The sequence below is a fragment of the Miscanthus floridulus genome, chromosome 14 (assembly GCF_019320115.1).
Source record: "Miscanthus floridulus cultivar M001 chromosome 14, ASM1932011v1, whole genome shotgun sequence".
NCBI lineage: Eukaryota > Viridiplantae > Streptophyta > Magnoliopsida > Poales > Poaceae > Miscanthus > Miscanthus floridulus.
This window is the reverse complement of record NC_089593.1, coordinates 19,039,065-19,064,745: the sequence shown is the minus strand read 5'-3', so window position 1 is coordinate 19,064,745 and position 25,681 is coordinate 19,039,065. Positions and strand designations below refer to the sequence as shown.

The following is a 25,681-nucleotide window of genomic DNA, read 5'->3' as shown; positions in this document are numbered from 1 at the left end:
TAACAGAGTTACCCCACCATCACCTTCTCTCAGAAGCTTGATATTAAGAATAACATCAGCCTTTCCGAAATCTTTCATCTCAAAATTTTTAGATCAAAATTCCTTTCACCTCCTCAATCACTTTGAGGCTGGATCCAAAGATCAGTATGTCATCAACATATAAGCACAAAATAACTGCATCACCCCTACCATACCGATAGTACACACATTTATCAGCTTCATTCACAACAAAGCCAGCAGATGTTAAAGTTCTGTCGAACTTCTCATGCCACTACTTAGGAGCTTGTTTCAGGCCATATAATGACTTTAATAATTTACACACCTTGTCTTCTTGACCATTTGCTACAAATCTATCTGGCTGATCCATATAGATCTCCTCCTCTAACTCTCTATTTAGGAAAGCTGTCTTAACGTCCATTTGATGAACGATGAGACCATAAGAGGCTGCTAGAAAAAGCAAAACTCAAATTGTGGTCAATCGGGCAACCGGTGAATAAGTATCGAAGAAATCCTCACCTTCCTTTTGAGTATAACCATTGGCCACAAGCCTTGCCTTGTACCTCTTGATAGTACCATCAGGCCTAAGCTTTTTCTTGAACACCCATTTGCACCGTATAGGCTTGTACCCATAGGGACGATCAGCTATTTCCCATGTTCCATTAGACATAACAGAATCCATCTCACTCCGTACTGCTTCATTCCATAAGTCAGTATCAGGAGAGGAATATGCCTCTTCAATGATCATTGGTGTATCATCCACAAGGTATACAATATAGTCATCACCAAAAGACTTTGTGGTCCTCTGTCTCTTACTATTTCTAGTGACTATAGTGTCATCCTCCTAAGGATTTTGCATATAGGATTCCTCAATTTGTTCTATTGGAGTAAAATTTCTATGCTCATGGGGAATTATAAATTCATGACCAGTCATGCTAGGTGCATTTTTTATGGGAAACTCATTCTCAAAAAATATAGCGTCTCTAAATTCCATGATTGTATCAACAGCCATCTCAGGAACACTAGAATTTATAATTAAAAATCTATAACCCACGCTGTGAATAGCATAACAAAAAAACATAATCAATAGTCTTTGGTCCAAGCTTTTGCTTTTTGTTTATTGGCACATTCACCTTTGCCAAACAACCCCAAGTTTGCAGGTAAGAGAGATTTAATCTCTTCTTCTCCCATTCCTTTAATGGTGTAATTTTTTTATTCTTTGTGGGCACTCTATTCAGGACATGGCATGCTGTTAATATAGCCTCACCCCACTATTCCTTAGATAGTCTTATAGTCTCTAACATGGCATTAACCAAATCAGTTAGAGTGCGGTTCTTTCTCTCTGTAATCCCATTAGACTGTGGTGAGTATGGTGGCGTCCTCTCATGAATAATTCCATGCACCGCGTAAAACTCAGAAAAATCATTTGAGAAATATTCTCTCCCGCGATCCGACCGCAAACACTTGATTTTCTTCTCAAATTGATTTTCTACCTCAGCTTTATAGACTTTAAAATAATGCAACGCTTCATCTTTAGTTTTCAATAAATACACGTAGCAAGATCTAGTACAATCATCTATAAATGTCATGAAGTACCGTCTACCGCCTTTAGTCAATTCACCATTTATTTTGCATAAATCAGAATGAGCGAGTTCTAATGGTGCCAAGTTCCTCGCCTCAACAGCCTTGTGAGGCTTGCGTGGTTGCTTCGATTGCACACACACCTGGCACTTAGAATCTTTGACTAAGTTAAATTTTAGAATTAAATTCGGATTTGCAAGCCACGTGAGACAGCCAAAATTAATGTGACAAAGTCGTGAATGTCATATATTCGACTCATCTGAAATATTAACATTGTTCACCACTTTATTACACACATCATCAAGCAAAGATAAGCGGAACAAGCCTCCACAATCATAATATTTTCCGATAAATGTTCCATGTCTCGACACAACACACTTATTGGACTCAAGCACAATTTTAAAGTCATCGCGACACATCTGAGAACAACTAACAAGATTCTTCTTGATGGAGGAAACATGCTGCACGTTCTTTAATAGCACCATCTTTCCCAAAGTAAACTTCAGAACGACCATACCAGCACCAAGAACACGCACATGCGAACCGTTTCTCATCAGCAAGGCTCCAATCCTGACGGCCCAGATGTTCCTCCTCCAGTCTCGCTAATCACCACGTTTGTTGATTTTTTTTCTTGCTTATATTTGCGGTCTAGGCACGCACTTGCCCAATGCTCATCACTCCCACAATCAAAGCAACCTCCACATTTCTTGTTGTTTTTCTTCTCAAACTGTGCAGTTTGCTTAGGCTTTGCATTGTTGTTCTCTTGCATGTTCTTCTTCTTTTTATTATGAGATGCAAATGAGTTTTTCTTCTGCACCATATTGGCAGCGAAAGACTCAACTCATTTTCCACCGTTGTCTTTTGCTCTCACCCTCTCCTCAACATCAAGAGATCCAATAAGTTCAGCCACGCTAAACTGTTGTCTCTCGTGTTTTAGAGAAGTAGCAAAATCCTTTCAAGAAGGTGGCAGCTTAGCGATTATACCGCCGGCCATAAACTTGTCGGGCAACAAACATGGGAAACGTTCTAGTTCCTTTGCTAGCACATGTATCTCATGAGCCTGTTCGACTACATAACGGTTTTCAACCATTTTATAGTCATACAGCTGCTCTATAAGGTATAGCTCACTACCAGCATTAGAAACTCCAAACTTTGCCTCAAGAGCATCCCATAACTCTTTGCCTGATGTGCAAGATATGTAGTTTTTCTCATACTTAGGATAAAATGCACTATTCACGACGCTTCGAAACAGGTTATCGGCAGCCAAGAACTTTTGCTCCTCAGGAGTAAACTGTTCAGGCTTTCCCTGTGCAGGATGATAGCAGTTCATCACAGTCAACCACAATAGCATCTTGGCACGCCATATCATGAAATTCTTGCCATCAAAATTATTTGACTTCAAAGCAGCAGCAAAACCACCAACAGAAAATTATCTAAAATTAGGTTTTTGGATTGTTAGAAATTTAGGCATTTTCATAGTTAATTGAATCCAGAAATATAACATCAGCAGGTTCGTGATGGCATATATGTACATGTGTATATCTCTAATGAATGCTACAACATGCAGACATGACATACAGATCGATACAGTAAGAACGCAAAGTACAGTAATCGCAGAGATTAGATTGTACCCAGCGAAGGGTCCCATGACGAGGGCATCGGGGGCTCTATTCGCACTAGTCGACATAGTGCGTTGCTCAAAGTCGTGGACCGCAGTCGATGCAGAAAGATGTTCGTAGTGCAGTCCCACGAACGATCACTAGGAAGAAGACGCTTTGCTGTTCCGCAAGCAATCACTTGGAAGAGGATGGGTTCCGAGAGCGATCACCACCAGGAAGAAGACGTACGTGGACGAGCAGTTACGGATTGCTCCCCAAAAACCTAATCGCCGCTCACCCCGTGTAAGGTTCTCAGGCGGACGAGGGTTTCGGAGGCACCTGCTCTCCCGCTACTCCGTGCGCGCAGAGGTACGGGACGGAAAAGCCAGAGGGCTGCTGAGATGTGGTCTCTCTAGGGAGCGGTTGCGGATTAGGGAAGGACTGACGGAGGACTATGGATATATGGCTGCGACGGGAAGGGAGAAAGGCAGCGGAGAATCCCAAGAGACGGAAAGCGGAAAATGGATTTAAGTGGCAAAAGACTGGCCACGCCCGCCTCGGCCCCGCCGGCGGCGGCGCGTGCGTGTGTCACCCCTCTGTCATTTTCTCAGCTTCTCAATTAAGATGGATAATTTCTAACCATATAAGCTGAGTAAACGTTCAGTCAAAATCTCATACGGTATTAAACCATACAACGCTTAATGTTATGTACCATAGAATTTTATTTGATTTATTAAATATTATACGGGCCAAGCCCATAATATATCCAATAAATAAACATAATTTTCTACTTAATATATAATTTAATATCTATATTTATATCAAGAAAAATACAAATAATAAAATCTCCAAAACACATTAGAATAAAATATTTTGTTTAATCTAAACTTGATTGCCTATCGTATTGGAACACATTTATTAAAATTTAGGTTTTGCTAAATACATACTTACATTTCTTTATATTTTATATTACTGAACGCTGTACTTAACTAGTAATAACAACTTGGGTGCGAGGTTTCTAAGGAAGGTCCCCTTCAAGATTTGGCCATGAGTGCAGAAAAATGAATGAAAGAGGTAGTCTTAACAAAGCCCACACTAGCAGTGTTGGCCGCAAACCAAGGTCAAGCACGGCCAGCTTCCATATATTTTCCTCCCCTCTATTTTCTTCTTCCCATTGGGCTATAGTCTCTGTGTGTGTGTGAAGTGATATGTCTGTGTAGTTGAAACTCACCTTTTACCAGCTGTAGGCAAACGTGTGTCGTAGTGTAGTGGGAGGGGAGGGGCTTAAACCCTCGAGCTGTTCTAGTGGATGCACTCGTGGCTCATGTTGACAATGGATGAGAGCGCGCGGTTTTGTTTTTCGGGTGCGCCTAGAGCGCCCCTGACGGTGAACATACTTTTCGCTTCAGGTCTCGCATACGCGTCAGGGAACACGTAGCGCCCGTGACGGGAGGGCGGGACCGAGAGGAGTACTCAAGGCCGTAGGGAGAAAATTGATTTGGGGTAGTGACAGTGTGGCTGACTGTGCCATCGTGACGGAAAACTAGTTGAAGAATGGATAGTGTGTGCTGATAAAAGCAGGGGCCCGCTATCGTCGAAGCATGGAGCCCTACAAATTCATTCCTATGGAAGCATGGAAGGAGGAGCTAGAGATGAAAGACAATGGGAGAAGACCCTCCTAACTTATTTTTTCTAGATCCACCACTGGACAAAAGCCATGATGTAATCTCATTGATGATGGGTAGGATAACAAAAGAAAAAAAATAAAGATGAATGGGTAGAGCCAAAAAGAAAAGAAAGAAAAAGAGGAATGATGACTAGGGCCCTGTTTGGAACTGGTAAGACTCGAATTCTCGGTTGCCCCACCGTGAGAATTGGAAAAATCTTACCAAACGCCTCGCGGTATCGATGACTCTGTTCACCGTGCAAGACTTACCCACCGTAAGAATGAACTAAGTTCGATTTCTCATACCACAGGTCTCGGACCGCGACTCCACTATCGCATCGTGTAGTCACAGAATGTGTATCCAGCAGGGCCTAGAGCCCTTGATATAGGAATAATGGGAAATACTACAATAGCTTGAACATAAAATCAATTTGCAGTGACCAAACTTCAGAGTCTGGCCTCAGTTTGATTATGTATATTTATTCCTTCTGCCACTTTATAATGATAGTGTTTTCCATCTTCCGTTTTTCACCATCACTCTTCCTAACCTACCACAGTTTTCGCATCCGCTGCCGTCGGCAATGTCCAATGGCTTCTTCCCATGACCACCTGCAAGTTGGTGGCAGCTTGCCTCATTTGCCATGCTCGACGTCTACCATCCCAAAGATCGCTTAAACCCACGAAAGCACATCAGCATCTCTGGTAATCCCACCCTAGAGCGACATTCAAACCTCAGTCCATAGTTCAAAATTTCAGCGAAATTTCGTGAATTTCGATATTTTCATGGGTGGCTGAAAAGGAAAAAAATCTGAAATTTCGTATTACACTAATTCACATGCTATATAATATAACTCTAGACTTATATTTTACACTCCCTTCATTTTAAATTATAAGAAGTTTTAGCTTTTTTTAAATACATAGCTTTATGCTATGCACTCAAATACACACTATTCTAGATATATAGTAAAAGCATTGTATCTAAAAAAATTGTCTTATAATTTGAAACAGAGAGAGTATTATAATTTGGAACAGAAGAAGTATTGTTTATGTTGCACATAGATGTATAGTCATAGATCATTCTAATATTTTGTTTAGATTTAATTTTTAGAAAAATATACTTTGGAAATTCTGGTGACTTCATGGGTGGTCGAATTTTTTTTATAATACCGAAATTAAAAACCCCGCCTCCAGTCAATTAAAAACTTCTTCGGCTCCATTCGACTTACCCAGAAACTGGCTTGTTTGACTTGTTTTTTCAATCAGAACAGTATTTTTCTCTCACAATAATTCAGTCAGAACAATGTTTTTTAGCCGGTTTCAGCCAAGATTCAGCGAGCAGAATAGGGCCTTCGTTTTTATTCGAGTCAGCTATACATAGGAGATTAGGTGTGGATGGCCACATCAAAATGTCTAGAACTTTAGTTTAAAAAATGGCTAGATTTAGTATTTCCCACTGCAGACTTTAATAGATTTTTGTTTGCATTCGAGAACAAAATAAAGACACGCTGACCATTCATATAGTAGTATCTTTATGTTTTTTTTCACACAGGACTCCAGACAGACACCGAGGTCAAAGGCCTAGATTTCCAGCACAACGCAAGCCTGCCCTCGCCATGGACAACCCCAAACCCTCTGCTGAAGAGCCCAGCCAGCATCCTGCCCTGCGCGACGCTGAAGCTGCTCATCTCGCAAGCCCTAAACCCCGCCAGCTCCACGCTGCAGGCCCCACCTGTCACAGGCCCGCACAGGTACTGCCCCACGGCGTCCTGGATCCTCGGCCCCAGCGCCTCCTTCTCCACGAGCGCCAGGCACGCGCCGTAGCCGCCGTCGCGGAAGCAGCTCGCCAGGGACTCCAGCACCGCGCCAAAGTGGAGCAGCGCCTCCCGGAAGAACTCCGTGAAGGAGGCGGGGTTTCGGCCCATCCTGAAGAGCTCCTCCTCTGTCGTGATCACCAGCTTTGGCCGGAGGATCCTGGCGACGCTGCCGGCGAGCAGCAGCTGCAGCCTGGTCAGCGAGCTGTAAGGCTGATCCGTCATGTCGCACGAGACGATCACTGAGGACGAGGCGCCACCGTTGCAGCAGCTCGTCGCGAAGCCGTGCAGGTCCTCGTCGCTGCGTACGTGGAGGGAGCTGTACTGGAAGGGGACGCCGAGCGACGCGGCGAACTCCGAGAGCCGCCGTGCGGTGGCCGCCATGCGGTGCGCGCCGGCGCCGGCGTCGGCCGTGACGAAAGCTTCCGTGAGGCGGAACGGCTTTGCGGCTGCCGTGGCCGGCGAGGTCCGACATGAGCGACGCCCACTGGACGCCCTCGCCGACGTTGAGGTCCACCACGTGGACGGCCGGGTCGTCCGCGGTGGCTTCCAGGATGGCCTGGTTGGCGGTGAAGTGCGCGAACTTGATGAACGGCGACAGCTCCTGCAGCATCCGGTACGCCGGCATCCGGTTCCCCGGCGCTGGTGCATCAAGAGTCGGCCGGCATTCGATGGAGATCCGGGACCGCAGGCCCCGGGCGAAGTAGCAAGCCAGATGGTCAGATGAGCTGACCGGTGCTGCATCGATCCTCGACAAGATGGCAGAGGCGCTGATCGAGTCCCTGGACTCGACTGCCCTGGCCCCGGCGACGAGAAGGTCGCCTAAACTGCTCTCCTCCATGAACTCCTCCTGGACTCCCAACAGCAAGCTGCCATTTTCTTGCCGTCCCAGCCTCTGATCGGAACCGTCCAATGATGGATCACCATTGGAGAACTCATCTTGAAGCAGCAAGACATTGGCTTCTTGGATCAGCATGTTCATTAGCTCATGATCTTGCTGCTGATGATGATCAGGGGAAGGATCGGCATCGGTATTGCACATGTTGCCATTCTCAAGGGGGATCAGTACCTGAGGAGACCACAGGAGGTAGCTGCTCTCCTCATGATGTGTGGGGAAGGGGATGAGAGGTGAGCAAAGGTATGAGTATGACATGGTCTCCATCTGGTTGCTGTCCTCAGGAAGAACTCCTGTGGTTTCATACAGCTTATGTACACAATGAGGACAGAAGAGGGTTAGGACCATTTCTCAAGAGGATGGAATTTTATATGTGGACCTTCATGGATTGTGTAAGCTAATTTGTCTCACCTTGGAACCCCCCAAATTGGGGCATTGATCTACACAAGATGTGTGGTTTTTGTACAACTCTGTAGCGACTGTTGGAGGTAACACAGACTTGATTAGCCAGAGGCCTCACGCCCCAGGCCGTCTCCTTGATTATATATAGAGATAGACATTGCATTGATTACAAACAGCTCACTAGAGCATAGCTAAACAGATAGGTGCCTTGGCAGCTGTACACACCTCTTGGGCTGCCCAAGGTCTTTAATGACTGTAATTAACTAGCATAGTTATCTAGAAAGTGCTTAGGAAGCAGGGCTTATTAACTACATTTCTCCCCCTAAGACCTGCTTCAACTAATCTTGATCTCCTTGATCCCAATCCTGCTCCTCATCTCTTCCAGCTTGGTTTTGCCCAAGGCTTTAGTCAGTATATCAGCGAGCTGATCTGCAGTGGGAATGAACTCTGTCTTGATGCTACCTTCCTCCACACAATCTCTGATGAAATGATGCTTGATTCTAATATGCTTGCTCCTGTCATGGAAAACATGATTCTTTGCCAAAGCCAGAGCAGACTTATTGTCTACTCTGAGTTCCACTACTTCAACTTTTCTTCCCAACAAATCTGCAAACAGTCTTGACAACCACAAAGCTTGGGTTGCAGGTGTTGTCATCGCCACATATTCAGCCTCACAGCTAGACGGAGCAACAACTCTCTGTTTGACAGACTGCCAGCTGACCAGGCTGGTTCCAAGGAAGAACAAACATCCAGTTGTGCTTTTGCTTGAATCAACATCTCTAGCCAAATCTGAATCACTGTAACCTACAAACCTTGCTTTGCCTGTTGTTCTGGTGTAGCAGAGCCCATGATCTAGAGTACCAGCCAGGTATCTCAAGATCCTCTTCACAGCCTGAAGATGTTCAGTTGTTGGCTTCTCTAGAAATCTGCTAACATACCCTACAGCAAAAGCCAAATCTGGTCTTGTGTGCACTAGGTATCTCAAACTGCCAACCAGTCTTCTGTACTGAGTTGGATTTACTTCCTTTGCTATGCTTTCCTTGCTCAATTTCAGCCTTTCTTCCATGGGTGTGGTGGCTGGATTACAACCTGCCATACCACCAAGCTCAAGTATCTTCTTAGCATAATGGGTTTGCTTCAGAGTGATGCTCCCCTCTGATTGCCTCACCTCTTCTTCGTGCACGCCGAGATAGGCGCGAGCACGTGGCTGGAAAAGTTCAACGTGCTGCGCCGTGTAGCTGTGCGCCGGCGTGCTCTGTTCCAGGCTGATGAAACCATGTGCCAGAAACAGAGCGCCATCTTCATCGCACTCGGCGTACTGGGCGCGCGCCTCATGCCTTCCTTGGTTCCCACCACGCTGCCCAGCCTGATTTCCACCGCCACGGCCTCCACCACGGCTGCCACCGCCGCGGCCAGCACAATTTCCACCTCTACCGCCGCGCTCTGCACCTTCACGACGCGGCTGGGGACACTCACGATGCCCAGTGGCCCTCCTAGTTGCAGTTGAGGCAGGTGTTAGGGCCGACGCGGCCAGCAACATTGCCATCTCCTCGTCCGCCACCACGTCCACCGCCTCTGCCTCGTCCTCGTCCACCACCGCGGCTACGTCCATCACCACCGCGCTGGTTCCTGAAACTAGAACCACCGGCATCATCTCCCTTCTTCTCCTTCCTCCAGCGCGCTCTCCACTGCTCCTCGGTGTACAGCAGCTTGCCGTTGATGGCCACCGGCTCGGTCAGCGCTTGTTCCTTGCGATTATCCACCGCCTTGAGCCTTCCAGTCACCTCCTCGAGAGTGAGCGCCTCGAAGTCGAGGAACTGCTCAATGGCGACAACAATCTGCGCGTACTTGGCTGGCACCGTGCGCAGAAACTTCTCCACCACTCGCTCTTCAGTGATGTCCTTGTCACCATGAATGACAAGTTGCTGGTGCAGAGTTGACAGACACAGGGCGAAATCCTCCACTTGCTCGCCGGGGTTGACGCCGATGTTCTCCCAATCGCGGCGTAGGCGCTGTAGCGTTGCTCGATGGACCCGGTCCACGCCGATGCGAGTCGCAGTGATGGCGTCCCACGCCTCCTTCGCCGTAGCCTTGTCGAGGAGTGGGATGCCCATCTCCTTGGGCACGGCCCCGATAATCACCTCCAGTGCGCGCCTGTCATCGTGAAACTGGACAGGGCCGCCCTCGATGGCGTCCCAGAGATCGCGCGCCTACATCCTCAGCTTCATGGTCTGACTCCACTCGTAGTAGTTTGACTTGTCCACCATCGGCCACGACGTGCTGCTATCGGAGTCGCGGTACACCACTCTGCCTTGCGGTGATTCGTAGCGACCGCCGCCGCGGCCGCGCCTCCGGTCCCGCAGTGGTGACTGCGAGCGCCTCCTGTCTCGCGACGGAGTCCGCAGCCCTCGATTCCTGCTCTCCGCCTCCTCTTCCTCCTCCTCTGCATCCTCTTCTTCTCCCTTCTTAGCAGCAATTTCGGCCCGTAGCTCCTGCGCCGTCCTTGCTGCCGCCTCTGCAGCAGCCGCCGCCTGCTTTGCTGCCTGGACTGCCAGCGCTGCTACTTCCTCTGCAGCCTTCAAGCGCGCGGCCCGGCTGGAGGGGTCGCCCAGCTCTCCATCGCCGGTTCCCTTGGCTTTGAGCCTGGCAGCGCGCTCAGCAGAGGTCGACATGGGATGGAGGAGGTGAGAAGTTGGCCTCGTGGCTCTTTGGTGTCTAACAAGGCTCTAGTACCAAATGTTGGAGGTAACACAGACTTGATTAGCCAGAGGCCTCACGCCCCAGGCCGTCTCCTTGATTATATATAGAGATAGACATTGCATTGATTACAAACAGCTCACTAGAGCATAGCTAAACAGATAGGTGCCTTGGCAGCCGTACACACCTCTTGGGCTGCCCAAGGTCTTTAATGACTGTAATTAACTAGCATAGTTATCTAGGAAGTGCTTAGGAAGCAAGGCTTATTAACTACAGCGACTTCAGATGATGGATGATGTGTCACTACCGTGTCATTTTCCTGTTCAATCAGAGTGAAACAGAAATAAGTTCCTGGAATGCTTCCTGCATCATATGAAGGATGTATTCCATGTGATAAGGTTCTGAATCATATGCAGGATGTATTCCATGCATCTTGCAACAGCCATGACAAGTGGTAATGTTGATAATTATCCAAAGCAAACCAAAGTTGCAACCATAAGAAGAGACTTGTGATCTAGACATCTAGTTAAACTCCACACATGCCATTGCAGATTTTACCAGTCTGGTATGGAGTCTGGGGTTTTGGAGAACTGCAATGACTAAGGCCCCGTTTAAATGCGAAAATTTTTGGCTTTTGGCTACTGTAGCACTTTCGTTTGTATTTGGCAAAAAATGTCCCATTATGGACTATTTAGGCTTAAAAGATTCGTCTCGCCAATTACGGATAAACTGTGCAATTAGTTATTCTTTTTACCTACATTTAATGTTCCATGCATGTGCCGTAAGATTTGATGTGACGGGGAATCTTGAAAAATTTTGGATTTTGGGTGGGATCTAAACAGGGCCTAAGTAGATATTCTTCGGTCAGCTCCAGAATTAATGTTCTAGTCTAGAAGACAGCAAATTTACTTAAGGCTAGATTTTTATGGAGAAAATACTTACGATCAGGCCAAGCACATTTACTTTCTTATGCCTCTGGCTGTGTCCAGTTTATACTGATTGGCCAATAAGCGAAAGACACGAACCGGCTTCCATGCCCAATTCTTTTATGTGCAAGTGTCACCAGCCATACAGTACTGATGTTGCAAATTAATATTAAACTCTTTGCAGTTACATAATGTAGTTGGTACAGCATTGATTCTAACACCACATCAATTTTTAAGAGAGATGCAGGAGAGGTAGCCAATAGAATGTAACTGGAAGGGAACAATGCTGTTTGTCTGCAGGGGTAGAGTTGATGCAGAAAGGGAACTCACGCAGAACAAATGTGGGCCACTGAGATATTCTTGGTTCCAAGCTAGCTACCTCTCGTTTTTCACATCAATCTGCACTGGAACTCTTCTCCCTGGTAACAATTACAGTTAGCTCCAAACGTTAGTGATGACTGAAAATCTGCAATATAATTTACATGCTGAGATTATTGTGAGCAGTATACCGAGGTAAGATCGAATAAAGAGGCCCAGTTGTAAAAACCACAAACGACGTTAGTGATGATTGTAAACTGGAACAATAAAAGAACAGTTTCTTGCTTACTTAACGAGCGGCACAGAAATGGATGCCATTAGAGGACAAGCTGAGATGTCATCATCCAAGACGTCAACAAGGGGTACCTTGTGATTAGCCCTGTGTCAGTACTCCCATGCATTGTTTATCACCATGTATTAGCTTTGTTGCCATGATTAACCAGAACAATAGGGATATCAAAGTACAATAAAACAAACATGAACAGTTGGAAAGGGAAGTATTTATTCTTTTATAACAAAACATTCTTGGCAGCTTAGAACATATGCAAGTTATGCACATGAATTTCATAATTTGTTTTGTCAGTGAAGAAGGGAAGAATCTTACTGCAGTTGCCACAGCCATTAACCAAACCAGGAGGAAATCATGTTGCCCAGAGGAACACCGGTTCAGGTGAGTGAACCATTCACCAGTCTTGTCGAGCACCCGCTAGTGTTGCTGAGCACTCACTAGCCGTGCCGACCACGAATAAGCGTTGTCCGTCCCCACGCACTATGGCTAGAGCTTGAAGAAGAAGAGAGAACAGAGCATACACACACAGTACAAGACACCAGCGTTGGCCGAAGCCCTGTATGGGAGATGGCAAATCTGAACTCTCTTTACTGAGTTGCCGTAGTAGTTTATTTATACAACTCTATCCATCTAGTCCCAATACAGCTGCCCTGCTGCAACAGTGACTAGATAACATACAGGACTGACTCTGCGCCGGCCTCTGCATGTGGCTACAGTGCTGCAGGTGAGCCGTACGGCGCCTGCACCTACAGCGGCTACAGTATCATAGCAGGGGGCCTTTCGGCGCCACCTTCCCTTGTTGTGTTCACAAAAGGTAGCAGTAGATTATCTAACAATCTTCCCCTAATCCTACTGCTAACCCTTGTACCCCCTCCATGCTGATCATCTCCTTCAACTCCGTGAGTCAAAGACGTCCGAGCGGCTTGGTGAGGACGTCCGCGAGTTGCCGACTAGTTTCGACGAACTTGATGATGATCTGCCCTCCATCGACATAGTCTCTGAGGAAGTGGAACTTCACGTCGATGTGTTTACTCTGGTCGTGTAGAATTGGATTCTTCGTGAGGGCGATGGCGGGCTGGTTGTCCACCATCAGTGCGGGTGGGTGAGCTTCCACACCGATCAGCTCGCCCAGCAGCCGGCGCAGCCACACAACTTGGCACGCCGTTGTGGCCGCCGCTACGTACTCTGCCTCGCACGTAGATAGCGCCACCACCTTCTGTTTCAGCGACGGCCATGAAATTGAGTCCGACCCAAGGAAGACGAGCACGCCAGAGGTGTTCCGTCGTCCGTCGATGTCCCCCGCCATGTCTGCATTGCTGAACACAGTGAGCTGCTGCCCACTCCCACCAGCCTTTGGGAAGATGATCCCATGATCCACCATCCCCTTGACGTAGTGCAGTAGCCGCTTCACCATAGCCCAGTGATCCTCTCTGGGATCCTCCATGAAGCGACTGACGTAGCCCACGGCGAACGCAATGTCCGGCCTCGTGTGGACTAGATAGCGCAGACCGCCGATGATGCTCCGATAGAGTGTTGCATCCACCTTCGCTACGGTGGTGGCCTTCATCAGTTTCAGCTGCTCCTCCATTAGAGTCACGCATGGCTTGCACTCAGCCACGCCGCTTCTCTCCAACAGCTTGGAGGCATACGTGCTCTGACCGAGCGTGAGTTCCTCCTTCTCCTGTCTCACCTCGATGCCGAGGTAGTAGGAGAGTGCGCCGAGATCGCTCATTCGAAAACGAGCCGCCATCTCGCGCTTGAAGCTATTGATGTCCTCCGTGTGCACGCCGGTGATGATCAAGTCATCCACATACACGCCAATGCCGATCTCCTCCTTCCCCTGTCACCGCGTGTAGAGCGTGTGCTCGATTACACACCTTTGAAACCCAAGCTCGCCCAGCGTGGCGTCAAGCTTGGCGTTCCATGCTCGAGGGGCCTGTCGTAGCCCGTACAGCGCCTTGTGCAGTCGGAGCACCCTGTGGTCCTTTCCCTTGACGGCAAAACCTGGAGGTTGCCTGATGAAGACCGTCTCTACCAGTTCGCCATGGAGAAAGGCCGATTTAACGTCCAAGTGATGGACACGCCAGTCCTTTGCTGCTGCCAAGGTTAGTAGCAAATGGACCGACTCTATGCGCGCTACTGGTGCAAAGACCTCCTCGAAGTCTATGCCCTCATGCTATACAAAGCCTCGGGCGACGAGACATGCCTTGTGCTTGACAATGGTGCCGAGCTCGTCCTATTTGACCTTGTACACCCACTTCAGACTGATCGGACGGTATCCTGGAGGTGGATCGACGAGCTGCCATATCTCGTTTTCCTCGATCGCCTTCATCTCCTCCAGCATCGCTCGTCGTCAGTTTTCGTCCCGCTCGGCTAGCATGAACATGGGTGGTTCCTCTACACTAACAAGCAGCAGCTCTACGTCATTGAGCAGCCGACCAGCCAGTCCTGAGGGTCCTATGTCACCGACGATGTTGTCTGGCCTGCGGAACCACACCTCCTCACCTTCGTGGAAGGCATCCACGAACTCAGTGATGTCACTTGGAGGTGAGGCGAACTCAATCAGTGTTGACGGAGTTCCCTATTCTACCAGAGTACTTGGCATAGCACCTTGAGTGCTCGGCATCCTGGTTGTAGTGCTCAGCACTACTTCTGGACAGCTCGTCATTACTCCTACAGTGTTTGGCCACACTGTAGGAGTGCCCAGCCTCAGTCTTGAAGTGGTCGGCACCATTGCAAGACGTCTTGGCTCCGTCATGGGAGTGCTCGGCATCCGTCCTAAAGTGGTCGCCACCACTGCAGAATCTCCCGACACCACTCCTGGCATGCTCGGCATCCCTCTAGGAGTGCTCGGCACTCTTCTCTGAGTGCTCGGCATCCCTCCCGAAGTGCTTGGCACTGCCCTAGGAGTGCTTGGCTCTATCGATGGAGTGCTCGGAGCTCCTCTCAGAGTGCTCGACACCTCTTCCCCAGCGTCTCCACCACCATGGATGACCAAGTACTCGACGACGAAGGTGTTGGTGAAGCTGCCAGCTTCCCCCATGCTCGAACTAGTCTAGTCCCAAGCTACCTCTTCGTCGAACATGACGTCGTGTGAGACAAGCACCTTGTCTTTGCGTGGGTCGTAGAGCCGGTACACCTTGGTACCCTTCACGTAGCCTAGGAACACCATCGGTGTGCTCCTGTCCTCCAGCTTGGTGAGGTTTGGCTTTGTCTTCCTGACGTGCCCGATGCAGCCGAATGTCTGAATGAAGGACACGCTCGGCTTGCGCCCATACCAAGCTTCGAATGGCATCTTGCCCGTCAGGGCTTTGGTCGGAGCGCGATTGAGGATGAACACCGCCGTGGTCACCGCCTCCTCCCAGAACCTTACCGGCATGCCCTTGGCCTTCATCATGGATCGGGCCATGCCGACCACCGTCTGGTTCCGTTGTTTCACCACGCCATTCTGTTGTGGCGAGTACGGCGCGGTGTGGTGTTGCCCCATACCCTGATCCACGCAATACGCAGTGAACTCCACCGAAGTGAATTCACCGCCGCGATCAGTCCTCAGCACGTGGAGCTTCTTGCCGCTCTCGGCCTCCACGCGCGTCTTGAACTTCTTGATCGCCGCCGCCGCTTCGTCCTTGCTCATCAAGAGTTGTAGCCATATGTAGCAACTGCAATCATCTACGAGCAGGAGGAAGTACCGCCGACCACCATTTGTATTAGGCGTGATCGGCCCATAGAGGTCGCCGTGGATGAGCTCAAGAGCGTCCTTCACATGATACTTAGCCGCCTTTGGGAAAGGTAGCCTCCTCTGCTTGCTGACCAGGTAGCTGTCACACAACTCACCTCCGTGCTTGATGTGGGGTAGCCCTTGACCATCTTCTCTAGCCGACCTAGCACGTCGAAGCTAAGATGTCCAAACCGGGCATGCCACATCCATGGTTCCTCGAAGTGCCTTGTCGCTAGGCACACCGGCTGGTCTACCTTCAGGTCGAGCAGGTACAACTAGTTCAGGGACCTCTTCACCTTGGCGAGAAGTCGCTGCTCCTAGTCCCTGATCCTTTGAACTCCGTCCTTGATCAGTACCTCACTACCGCGCTCATCTAGCTGACCAATGCTGATGATGCTGGAATGCAGTTGTAGAATGTAATATACATCCGTTAGCGCGCGGTGCTCCTTGTTCTGGCACCTAAAGATGATGGTGCCGCGCCCTTGGATAGCCACCCTTGAGCCGTCACCACACTTCATCGTACCAGTAACATCATCGTCGAGCTCGGAGAAAGATACCTTAGAGCCCGTCATGTGGTTGTTAGCATTGAAGTCTAGATACCACAACTGCTCCTGGTCGGCGCCCACACGTCCGAGATGGACTTGGGTGTGTGGTTCGTCGAGGTTGACAGTCTTCAGGGCCTTCCTAGGTCCTTCCACCGTCGTCGCCTCTTCCTTCTCCTCGACCTCGACGTCGTGCAGTGCACAGAACGTCGCCATCAGGATAGTGGCCTCATCCTCATCATCAGCTTGCGCCAGATGAGCTTCAGCCTTCTTCTTCTCTTGCTTGCGATTTGGGCACTCCTGTGCCCAATGGCCCATCTTTTCGCAGCACCGACAGGAGTTGGGGTCGACCTGCTTCTTCTTCTCTGAAGAAGCCTTACCGCGGCGCTTGCCATCGCCACTACAGCTGAAGGAGGCTGCCTTCCTAGAGTTTCTCCAAGCAGCCCACTCCTCTTCCGTCAGCATGAGTTTTTCGTTGCTGCCGCCTGCTCCAGGCGCTCGTCCACCGCCTACAGATGGCCTATCACATCCTCAATGGTGAGGGTGGATAAGTCCAGCATCGTCTCTATGGAGAGAGCGATTTGGATGTACTTTGCCGGCACGGAGTGGAGGTACTTGGAGACTGCCTCCTCTTCGTCGATGGTGACGTTGTGGCTCTTCAGCTTGCTGATGAGCGTCTACCAGCAGAGGGAGAAGTCCTCCACTGTTTCACCATCCTTGAACTTGAGGTTGGCGTACTCCTGCTTTAGAAGCTAGGCCGTCGCCTTCTTTGTGCTGTCGGAACCGACGCGCATCGCCGCAATAGCCTGTCACGCCTCCTTAGCCGAGCTCTTCACCCCCAACGGCTCCCTGTACTCCGCCGGTACAACAGCGAGGATAGCCTCCAACGCTGATATGTCATACTCCTCATTGTCGGTGCCCTTGTCAACAACATTCCAGAGCCGTCAGGCTCTGAGCTTGATCTTCATGGTCACCGACCACTCTCCATAGTTGGTGCGAGTCAGCGTTGGTCAACTGGTGCCGCTGACCTCCCGCACCATGCAAACAACGACCTCCGGTCGTGGCTGGGCAGCCATAGCAATGCCACTGCTGTCGCCCATCTCCGAACCGCCTGTCATCGCCAGCGGTTAGTCTGGCGGCGGCATTTGTACGGCTCTGATACCACTTGTTGGCCCACAGGATCACCGGCTCAGGTGAGTGAACCACTCACCAGTCTTGCCGAGCACCCACTAGTGTTGCCGAGCACCCACTAGCCGTGCCGACCACGAATAAGCGTTGTCCGTCCCCACGCACTATGGCTAAGAAGGGAAAAACAGAGCATACACACATAGTACAAGACACCAGCGTTGACCGAAGCTCTGTATGGGAGATGACAAATCTAAACTCTCTTTACTGAGTTGTCGTTGTAGTCTATTTATACAACTTTATCCATCTAGTTCCAGTACAGCTGTCCTGCTACAACAGTGACTAGATAACATACAGGGCTGACTCTGCGCCTGTCTCTGCATGTGGCTACAGTGCTGCAGGTGAGCCATGTGGTGCCTGCACCTGCAGCGGCTACAGTATCACGGTAGGGGGTCTTTCGGCACCGCCTTCCCTTGCTGTGTTCACATAAGGTAATAGTATATTATCTAACAAATCCATGATACAAGTTTATAGAGTAGTAAATTCGGAAGAAAAAGTAATATCGATAACAAAGACTTTCATGATACCATTATTTATAGAGCATGGCAGTAATTATCTTGAAACCGAGAAAAGAAATTTATGACTGCAGACTCCATGTAGTATAGTTTTGACTGTTTACCATGCTTATGAAATACTCTACCACGACATCAAATGAGTCAAGGCCGGCTGATGGAGACCTTGGTTCCATTCTAATGGTACCAGAGAAAGAAGCGAAACATTATTTTAGTGAACCCAAAAAATCATAAATGCAAACCTGGACCAATGATTCCACGAGACCAATGATTCTGATTGAAAGTCATGGAATCATCATATTGAAACAATTTTATATGATATATACAAACCTAGTTGTCTGGTTCTCCCAGGGCAGGCGCCACCATGATGATCACAGGAACAAATAATTAGAAGAATTTAGTAGAGATTTCCATATTAAAAAAAAACATGACTTGATATGGTTCTTCGAACACTTGTCAAAATGTGACTCGCAGAAAATTTTTAGTGGAGAGCTTAGAGTTCTTGAGGGGAAATGCAGGATGCGCCATGTACGAAGGAAAATGTGACGGCACAATAACCTGTTGCCATCTATGGTGCTCATCTCCTTCTAGGAGTGCTAGAGCTTCTGTCAACGTAGCTGGATTTGAGTCCTAGGTCCAGCTCAGTCCGCTCACCTTTTGGAACGGGTACCACACTTCCAATTAATTTTCAAAAGAAGAAAGCCCAAAAAGAATACCTGAAGCATAAATGCGTAATACAGCAATCTGGCACCGTATGATATCTGTACCATTAATCTGAAGGACAGGCACTTAAAGATGCAAAGTATTGAGCAGCAGGCAAGTTGACATAGAAAACAGCAGGAGTATAATGACTTAATGAGCTCTGAAAGTGAAAGACAGTTTCAATCACTCCTTACAGCCACTAGATTCAGAAAGCGAATTCATTAAGATTGCACGAAACAAGAAGGCTAAATTGCAGCAATGGAACTTACAAGAAGCTAATAATACTTAGTAAGCTAGATGATTCTTTTCAATGATCTAGCAAGCTATACAATCGATTCTTAATGAAATGGCACACAGATTTCCAGCATAGCTCGATAAAAAAAAAAGCTAGATGATCGATTTGATCATCCTAACAAATTCAATGCATGAGTAGGAAATAAGGCTTTGGAAGCTGCAAAAGAAAATAGAAAAATGCTATAGTGACATGTTTGCCATAAATACAACATGGCCTTTGCTTCGTACTGCTTTGCCAGCCTAACCTGTGATCCTGCGCCAACATGATGAGGGTCAGTGCACTCATTCTGAACAGCTAAGGCCCAGTTTGGTTGCCAATTTTTTTTGGCAAAACGATGTTATTTGGCAATTAGTGTCCAATCATAGTCTAATTAAGTTTAAAAGATTCGTCTCGTGGATTTCGTCTAAACTGTGTAATTAGTTTTATTTTTTATTTATATTTAATGCTTCATGCATGCGTTTTCGTATTCGATGTGACGGGGAATCTTGAAAAATTTGACGTTTTGGGAGGGAACTAAACAGGCCCTAATGCAATGAAAAGATATTATTAGAGAAAGCATGGACTTTTGTTTACTATATTGCCTTTGATTTCTCCACCTGCACTTCAAAAACAAGTGCCCTCCTTAATGGTGTGCCATCCAGTGTGATAGTGAAATCACATTACTAAGGCCCTGTTTAGTTTTTAAAAATTTTCATCCCAAAATGTCACATCGAATCTTGCGGCACATGCATGGAATATTAAATATAGACGAAAAAAATTAATTGCACAGCTTGGTTGAAAATCGCGAGACGAATGCTTTAAGCCTAATTAGGCCATGATTAGCCATAAGTGCTACAGTAGCCACCATGCGCTAATGATGGCTTAATTATGCTTAATAAATTCGTCTCGCAGTTTCCAGGCGAGCTATGTAATTAGTTTTTTTTATTAGTATCCGAAAACCCCTTCGGACATCTCCCGAAACATCTAATGTGACATCAAAAAATTTTATTTCACGAACTAAATACGCCCTAATAGAAAAAGGAGCCTGTTGTAGTGCTGTTCCTCAAAAGCACATACCTATGGTGAAATTTCAGATCACGCTATGATATTGGTTACTGTGTCATGGCCGATACTAACACAGGGGGAAATTCAGGAATTCCTGTTAGTGCTGGTGCTATATTGAACCTACTAAAGCTGTTAGTCAGTTTCTAGGTTAATTAGCACAAGTAACATGTTCCACACTTTCCTTATGAAACTTTTACTAAGAAACCTTTAAGCAAAAATCATCCAGCATTGGCAAATGGCAATGATACTTTTCACCTAAAAACTAGCAGGCATCAGCTGCTCTTATATGGGGGTGGTAATCCTATATCCAAAAATTCATTGCATAAAAACCTCATTCGAGACACCACTATGGTTTTGTTTTGTAATAAATACAACTTATAAAGTAACATGAGACAAAAGAATGTGGTTACCGATAGCAACCGAAGAACAAACAGAAGTGCCCCCTTTGAGCATGCCCCACCTTGGTGAAAAAAGAATATATATATATATATATATATATATATATATATATATATATATATATATATATATATATATATATATATACACACACACACACGATAATATCAATATATATTTATGATAGTTGGGTTACTCTAACACATGGGGATATTTATCATAACGTTATAGTAAATCGCTTAGTAAAAAGTTACTATAATCTCGTAAATTAACATAGTAATTATCGTAACTCAAAGTGGCTACAGAATAAGATATATCTATATAACACAAGTGCAATTGTTCACTCATTTTGTGAAAATAGATAGTTTTGTCCAAATTCAAGGTTAAAGGTCTACTATCGTTACAGAAAGGTGAGATGTGAGGAGTGTCAAACGAGAAAGAAAGGTGAGATGTGAGAAGGAGCATTGTCATATTCACATCCCATCGACCTCCAGGTCCAGGATGCTGTTTCTGATTTGTCAAATGACTGAGAGAGACAAGCCACCAACCTACCTGAACGGTGAGGTCGGGGCAAAGTAGTATATCTTGCCTTTGAGCTAGTATGCTACTGCCTTAGGTAAAACCGTTTTTTTTATCACTCGCTGGTGTTTAAGAATGGTCAAATCTTTTAAACTCCACTATGTTCGCTTATCTTATAAGTCGTACTTTTTTAGCAAACGAATAATATTTTTCTCTCATAATAAATCAACGAACAGTACTTCCAGCATGACTTTTTAGCCAAGCAAGCGGGTAACATGTGGTTTTACATACAGTGTAATAATATGCAAAACACTTTTCTTTTGTGATTCGGTTTTACCTACAGTGTAATAATATGCAAAACACTTTTCTTTTGTGATTCGAGGGAGCAATCATTGGTGACCTATATGGGCCATCATATTCCAGTCATCGTGTCTCTTGCCACTATTACTTGATCAAGGCTTGACATGCTAGCGCTAATTTCACGCAGTGTTCGCCTAAACGGCCGTGTAGACCGATTACTCGGCGTGTAATCGCTACTCGGTAGCCGAACGTGCAGTTTAGGCCATAAACGGTAGGTTACACGGAAACGCCGTGTACACGGTAAAAAACGGCCGTGTAATCGGTCTACACGGCCGTGTAGGCGAACACTGGGTAATATTTTGAAAATAATTTATCTATGTTATTTTCAAAATATTACAAATGTTTATGATGTGTAATAAGTACCATTAGATTAGTTGTGGAATATACTTTCATAATAAAATTATTTGAATATACAAATATTATCTATGTTATAGGAATATATACACAGGTTATTATAGTTATTTTTACAAATAAAGTAAAAACGAGTAATCCGTGTAAAACCGTGTACACGCCGTGTACACAGTCTAAACGCTACACGAGACCTCGCTGACTGTCTACCGTTTACCGTTTAGGAAAACATTGATTTCACGTTATCGCCTTGCAAACTAACTGAATCCCATGCTACGCTACATAGTAGCTATAGAACGCAGAAACCCGAGACAGTGAAGGGGCACAGTGTAGCACAACAATGAAAGGTAACAACAGCCATCCACCATGAAAAAAAAGCTAAACATTTACATAAATTGTTAAAGGTAGTTAGTTCAGTCTAACACGTTACTCCAGAAATCAACAAAGAAGAAAACAAACAGCATTTTGACATACAGGAGCCACTTTCAGATTAATGATGATACAAAGAAGAGCTAACCACACTACCAATGAGGCATATGCATACATTGTACATTAGCTATCTTTACAGTGCTGAACTGCAGTTGGTATATGGCGTAATATTGGCCCTGATATTGTCCTCAAATGAAATCCATGGAGTCGTTTAGGGACTGACCACTGAGCGACTGCCCCCCATTTGATGGACTCTGGTGACGATGGTTTTGATTGTGATGCTGAGCCTGGTGGCCACCAAAGTACGACATCTGCTGCTGCTGCTGCTGCGCGAAATAGGATGGAATCTGCTGCTGGAGTCCACCATTGAAGGGGTTCCCATACATGTTCCCGACTTGTCCTGCAGCTATCTTAAGTCGCTCGACTTCTTCTCGCAGGGCTTCATTCAAAGCTGTGTGAGGTAGCAAGTGAAATATTTCAGTGAGCTGATTCCCTAAATAACTAGGAAATTAGAACTGTTCTATTTCATTAGTGACAGATAAATAAACTTGTCAGTATAACCAAAGATCTTGGCAGTGAATTTTGTGTTTTAAGAGCAATCAATGATGACAACCAGAACTAAAAATGTTTCGAAGAAAGAACAGAACATACCATCTCGCAGTTTAGCTTGCTCTTCCATGGACTGCAACCGAAGCTTGAGCTCTCTGTTTTCAGTAGTTAAACCAGTTGTATCCCTCTGGGTTTGAAGTAAAACGCAGTATGTCAGACATGACAATGTTATATATGCGGAGAACAAATAAAAGGTTGCATCATAAAATGTTAAAACATATCCAGAAATAGGAAAAGGGTATATAAGTCGTTGGTTGGCAGTCTTCAATAACAATACCCTACCAAATATTCTCAGACATACAAAAGGGAGGTTATGCAACAGCAACATGAAAATATCAATAAAGTAAGAGTGCACGACTATTGGAAACATTACTCCAATACTGCACAAACAGAAATTACTAAAGTGGGAATGTTAAACCTGCAAAAGTATACTATTAAACAAAAGTAGTGATCTATCGGTCCCCAAACAAAATCATACTCTGAAATGGAGCATCAATGGCCCTTTCGTGGTGAGTAGTGACCTATCGGTCCCCAAACATCCGCTTTTACCTCTAAAGACTAATAGGCACATTGAAATATTGAATCCTATCCAACTCCATTTGCCACGACAACTATAATTCCATAGGCAGAAATGCACACAAAGGAAATAAATGCTTAAGCTCTAATTACATCTTAAATATCAATGTATACAAATATGGCCTCCATGCACCCAAATGTAAACACCATGCAAATTTGCATAAAAATTCCTTAAAAGATTTGAGAATCTTAATAGCAAACCAATTTACCATGCCTTTCTAACTTGCCATTAACAGATCAAATTGTAGTGCACACTTGAGTCACGATTTATTCTCCATACACAAACATCGCCTAACAATATGATACATTCAAACACTGTGCACAAGTATAAATGACCATACATAAAATAGGCTGTTTGCAATATCGAGATATTTTCTTTTCAGACATAGGTTGCATACTTACATCTGCATCCTTTTCTGGCACGTGCATTCATTTAGATATGGTCAGTAATTAGGTATATAGTACTTTTCATTGCACTTGCTTCAATCCTAAACAACCATGTTCTGCAGCTAGTGCTTACAAATGCAAACTGAAATGACTAAGTTGTCACAAAAGTACCAAAGCCCAATCACAGTTCCCAGTATCGATTCATGTTACATGGCATGCTACATTCCTTATAAACTGCTGCGCTCTGGCAAAAGTGGAAATAATAAAGCTACTTCAAAGTGATTGTTCGATGAGAATAATTTTCAAACAAACCAACTAATTCAGTCAAAACACCCCCCCCCCCCCCCCCCCCCCCCCCCGGGGGGGCGCGCACACACACACGCAGAGAAGAAATCGGTGTGTTTCTTCACAAGCACACAACCAAAAGCCTATCAGAAAGATAAGCTGCTTTGGTGTAATTCTACACCAATTCTCGTTGAACTTAAATGATTTTGAAACAAAATATAACCCCATACCTGGAGCAGGGTGAGCTGCGCTGACAGCGTAGTGGCCTCCGTCTGCAGAGTCTGGACCTTCCTCTCCAGTTCACTAGTGTACTTGATCTTCCTCTCCTTTGACCTCGCTGCAGACTGCCTGTTCGCCAGAATCCTACACGACAGACCATGGAAAACTTAGCACAAATCAACAAGCCCTGGATAGGCGATAGCTCGGAGGCACCACAGGAACCCAAAAATCGCGCAATCATTGTCATTAAAACGAGGCAGATAGCTCAGATGCCATAACAGATAGCACAATACTAACATTAGAAGCAATCAGTACTAAATTCTCAGTACCCTTGCTCGGCACGCTAAATTACTGTGCTGGATAAGGATTCTCCCTCCGGATCTATCTAGGAAGCATCGAATGCCAGAAATATTCCCCACCTTTTTGCGCGCTTGGGGTCGATGAGCGCGAGCTCGGCGATCCTCTCGGCGGGCATGGCCTTCTTGGCGTAGTCCGGCAGGCCGCCGGAGAGCGCCGACTCGCCCTCGAACGGCGAGGTGGCCCCATCCATGGAGCCGCTCCTCTTGTGCCCGGGCCCACCCGAGGCGCTCCCGCTCCCGCTGGGTCCCTGGAACGAGAGGCCCTCGAAGAAGGCGGCGTCGAGGGAGAGGCTCCGCGTGTGGGCCCCGCCGCCGGGCGGGCGGGGCGCCGGGGCCGGGGCCGCCTGCTGCTGCTGCTGCTGCTGCTGCTGCTGTTGCTGTCGCTGCGGCAGCGGCGGGGGCGGAGGGGTGGGGTCGGAGGCGGCCGGGGAGTCGTCGGAGAGCGAGGGGAAGTCGAGGTCGGAGAAGGAGAAGTCGCCGTCCGGGTCCAGGAGCAGGTCCGCGTCGGGGAACCGGAGGAACGTCTCCGAGAGCGCCCGCCGGTGGTGCCCCCGCGCGAAGCCGCCCCCCGTGGACGGCGCCGGCGCGGCCGGCAGCGCGAAGCGCGGGTCCATCTCAGCCGGCGCCGGCAGCTAGGCTAGAGCTAGCTCGCACCCTCTCGCGGGTCAAGGCGGCGGGCTTTGCGGCGGTGCGGCGCGTGGTCTGGTCTCGCTCGCGTGGGGAGAGGGAGAGGGAGAGGGAGAGAGAGTGGGACTGCCCGCGCTGTGTCTTGTACTTGTCCACACCAACATGCCACGTCATCTACTAACATTAACTTATAATTGTTAATCCATTTGTATAAGTAATTTTAATCTAAATTATCAATAATTTTTGCGGCACGGGGTATTCACCTGGTTGATTATATGCATGGGTTAGCATTAAACTAGTGGAAACCTTCCACCTCCATACTCTACTAGCAGTTAGCAGTTGCCGGGATTCGATTTGATGTCATTGCCTTTAAAAAAAACTAATTA

The 25,681-nt window shown here is 46.9% G+C and overlaps 1 protein-coding gene and 1 pseudogene across 3 annotated transcripts; both read right to left on the bottom strand.

Annotated features, from left to right (window-relative positions):
- Positions 1–6,383: 6,383 nt before the first annotated feature.
- Positions 6,384–7,815, bottom strand: LOC136504405 (protein NODULATION SIGNALING PATHWAY 2-like; annotated as a pseudogene).
- Positions 7,816–22,150: 14,335 nt separating this feature from the next.
- Positions 22,151–25,430, bottom strand: LOC136504249 (transcription factor VIP1-like). Of its 3 annotated transcripts, none has more exons than XM_066499108.1 (4): positions 24,729–25,430; positions 24,321–24,453; positions 22,885–22,969; positions 22,151–22,684 (listed from the first exon to the last, which is right to left on the bottom strand). In XM_066499108.1, the coding sequence occupies exons 1-4, from the start codon at positions 25,280–25,282 to the stop codon at positions 22,422–22,424; spliced, it is 1,035 nt and encodes a 344-aa protein (XP_066355205.1). In that variant the 5' UTR covers positions 25,283–25,430; the 3' UTR covers positions 22,151–22,421. The 3 variants fall into 3 exon arrangements, with proteins under 3 accessions (XP_066355205.1, XP_066355207.1, XP_066355206.1); XM_066499110.1 differs by having other exon boundaries at positions 22,551–22,753; XM_066499109.1 differs by having other exon boundaries at positions 22,551–22,748.
- Positions 25,431–25,681: the final 251 nt, after the last annotated feature.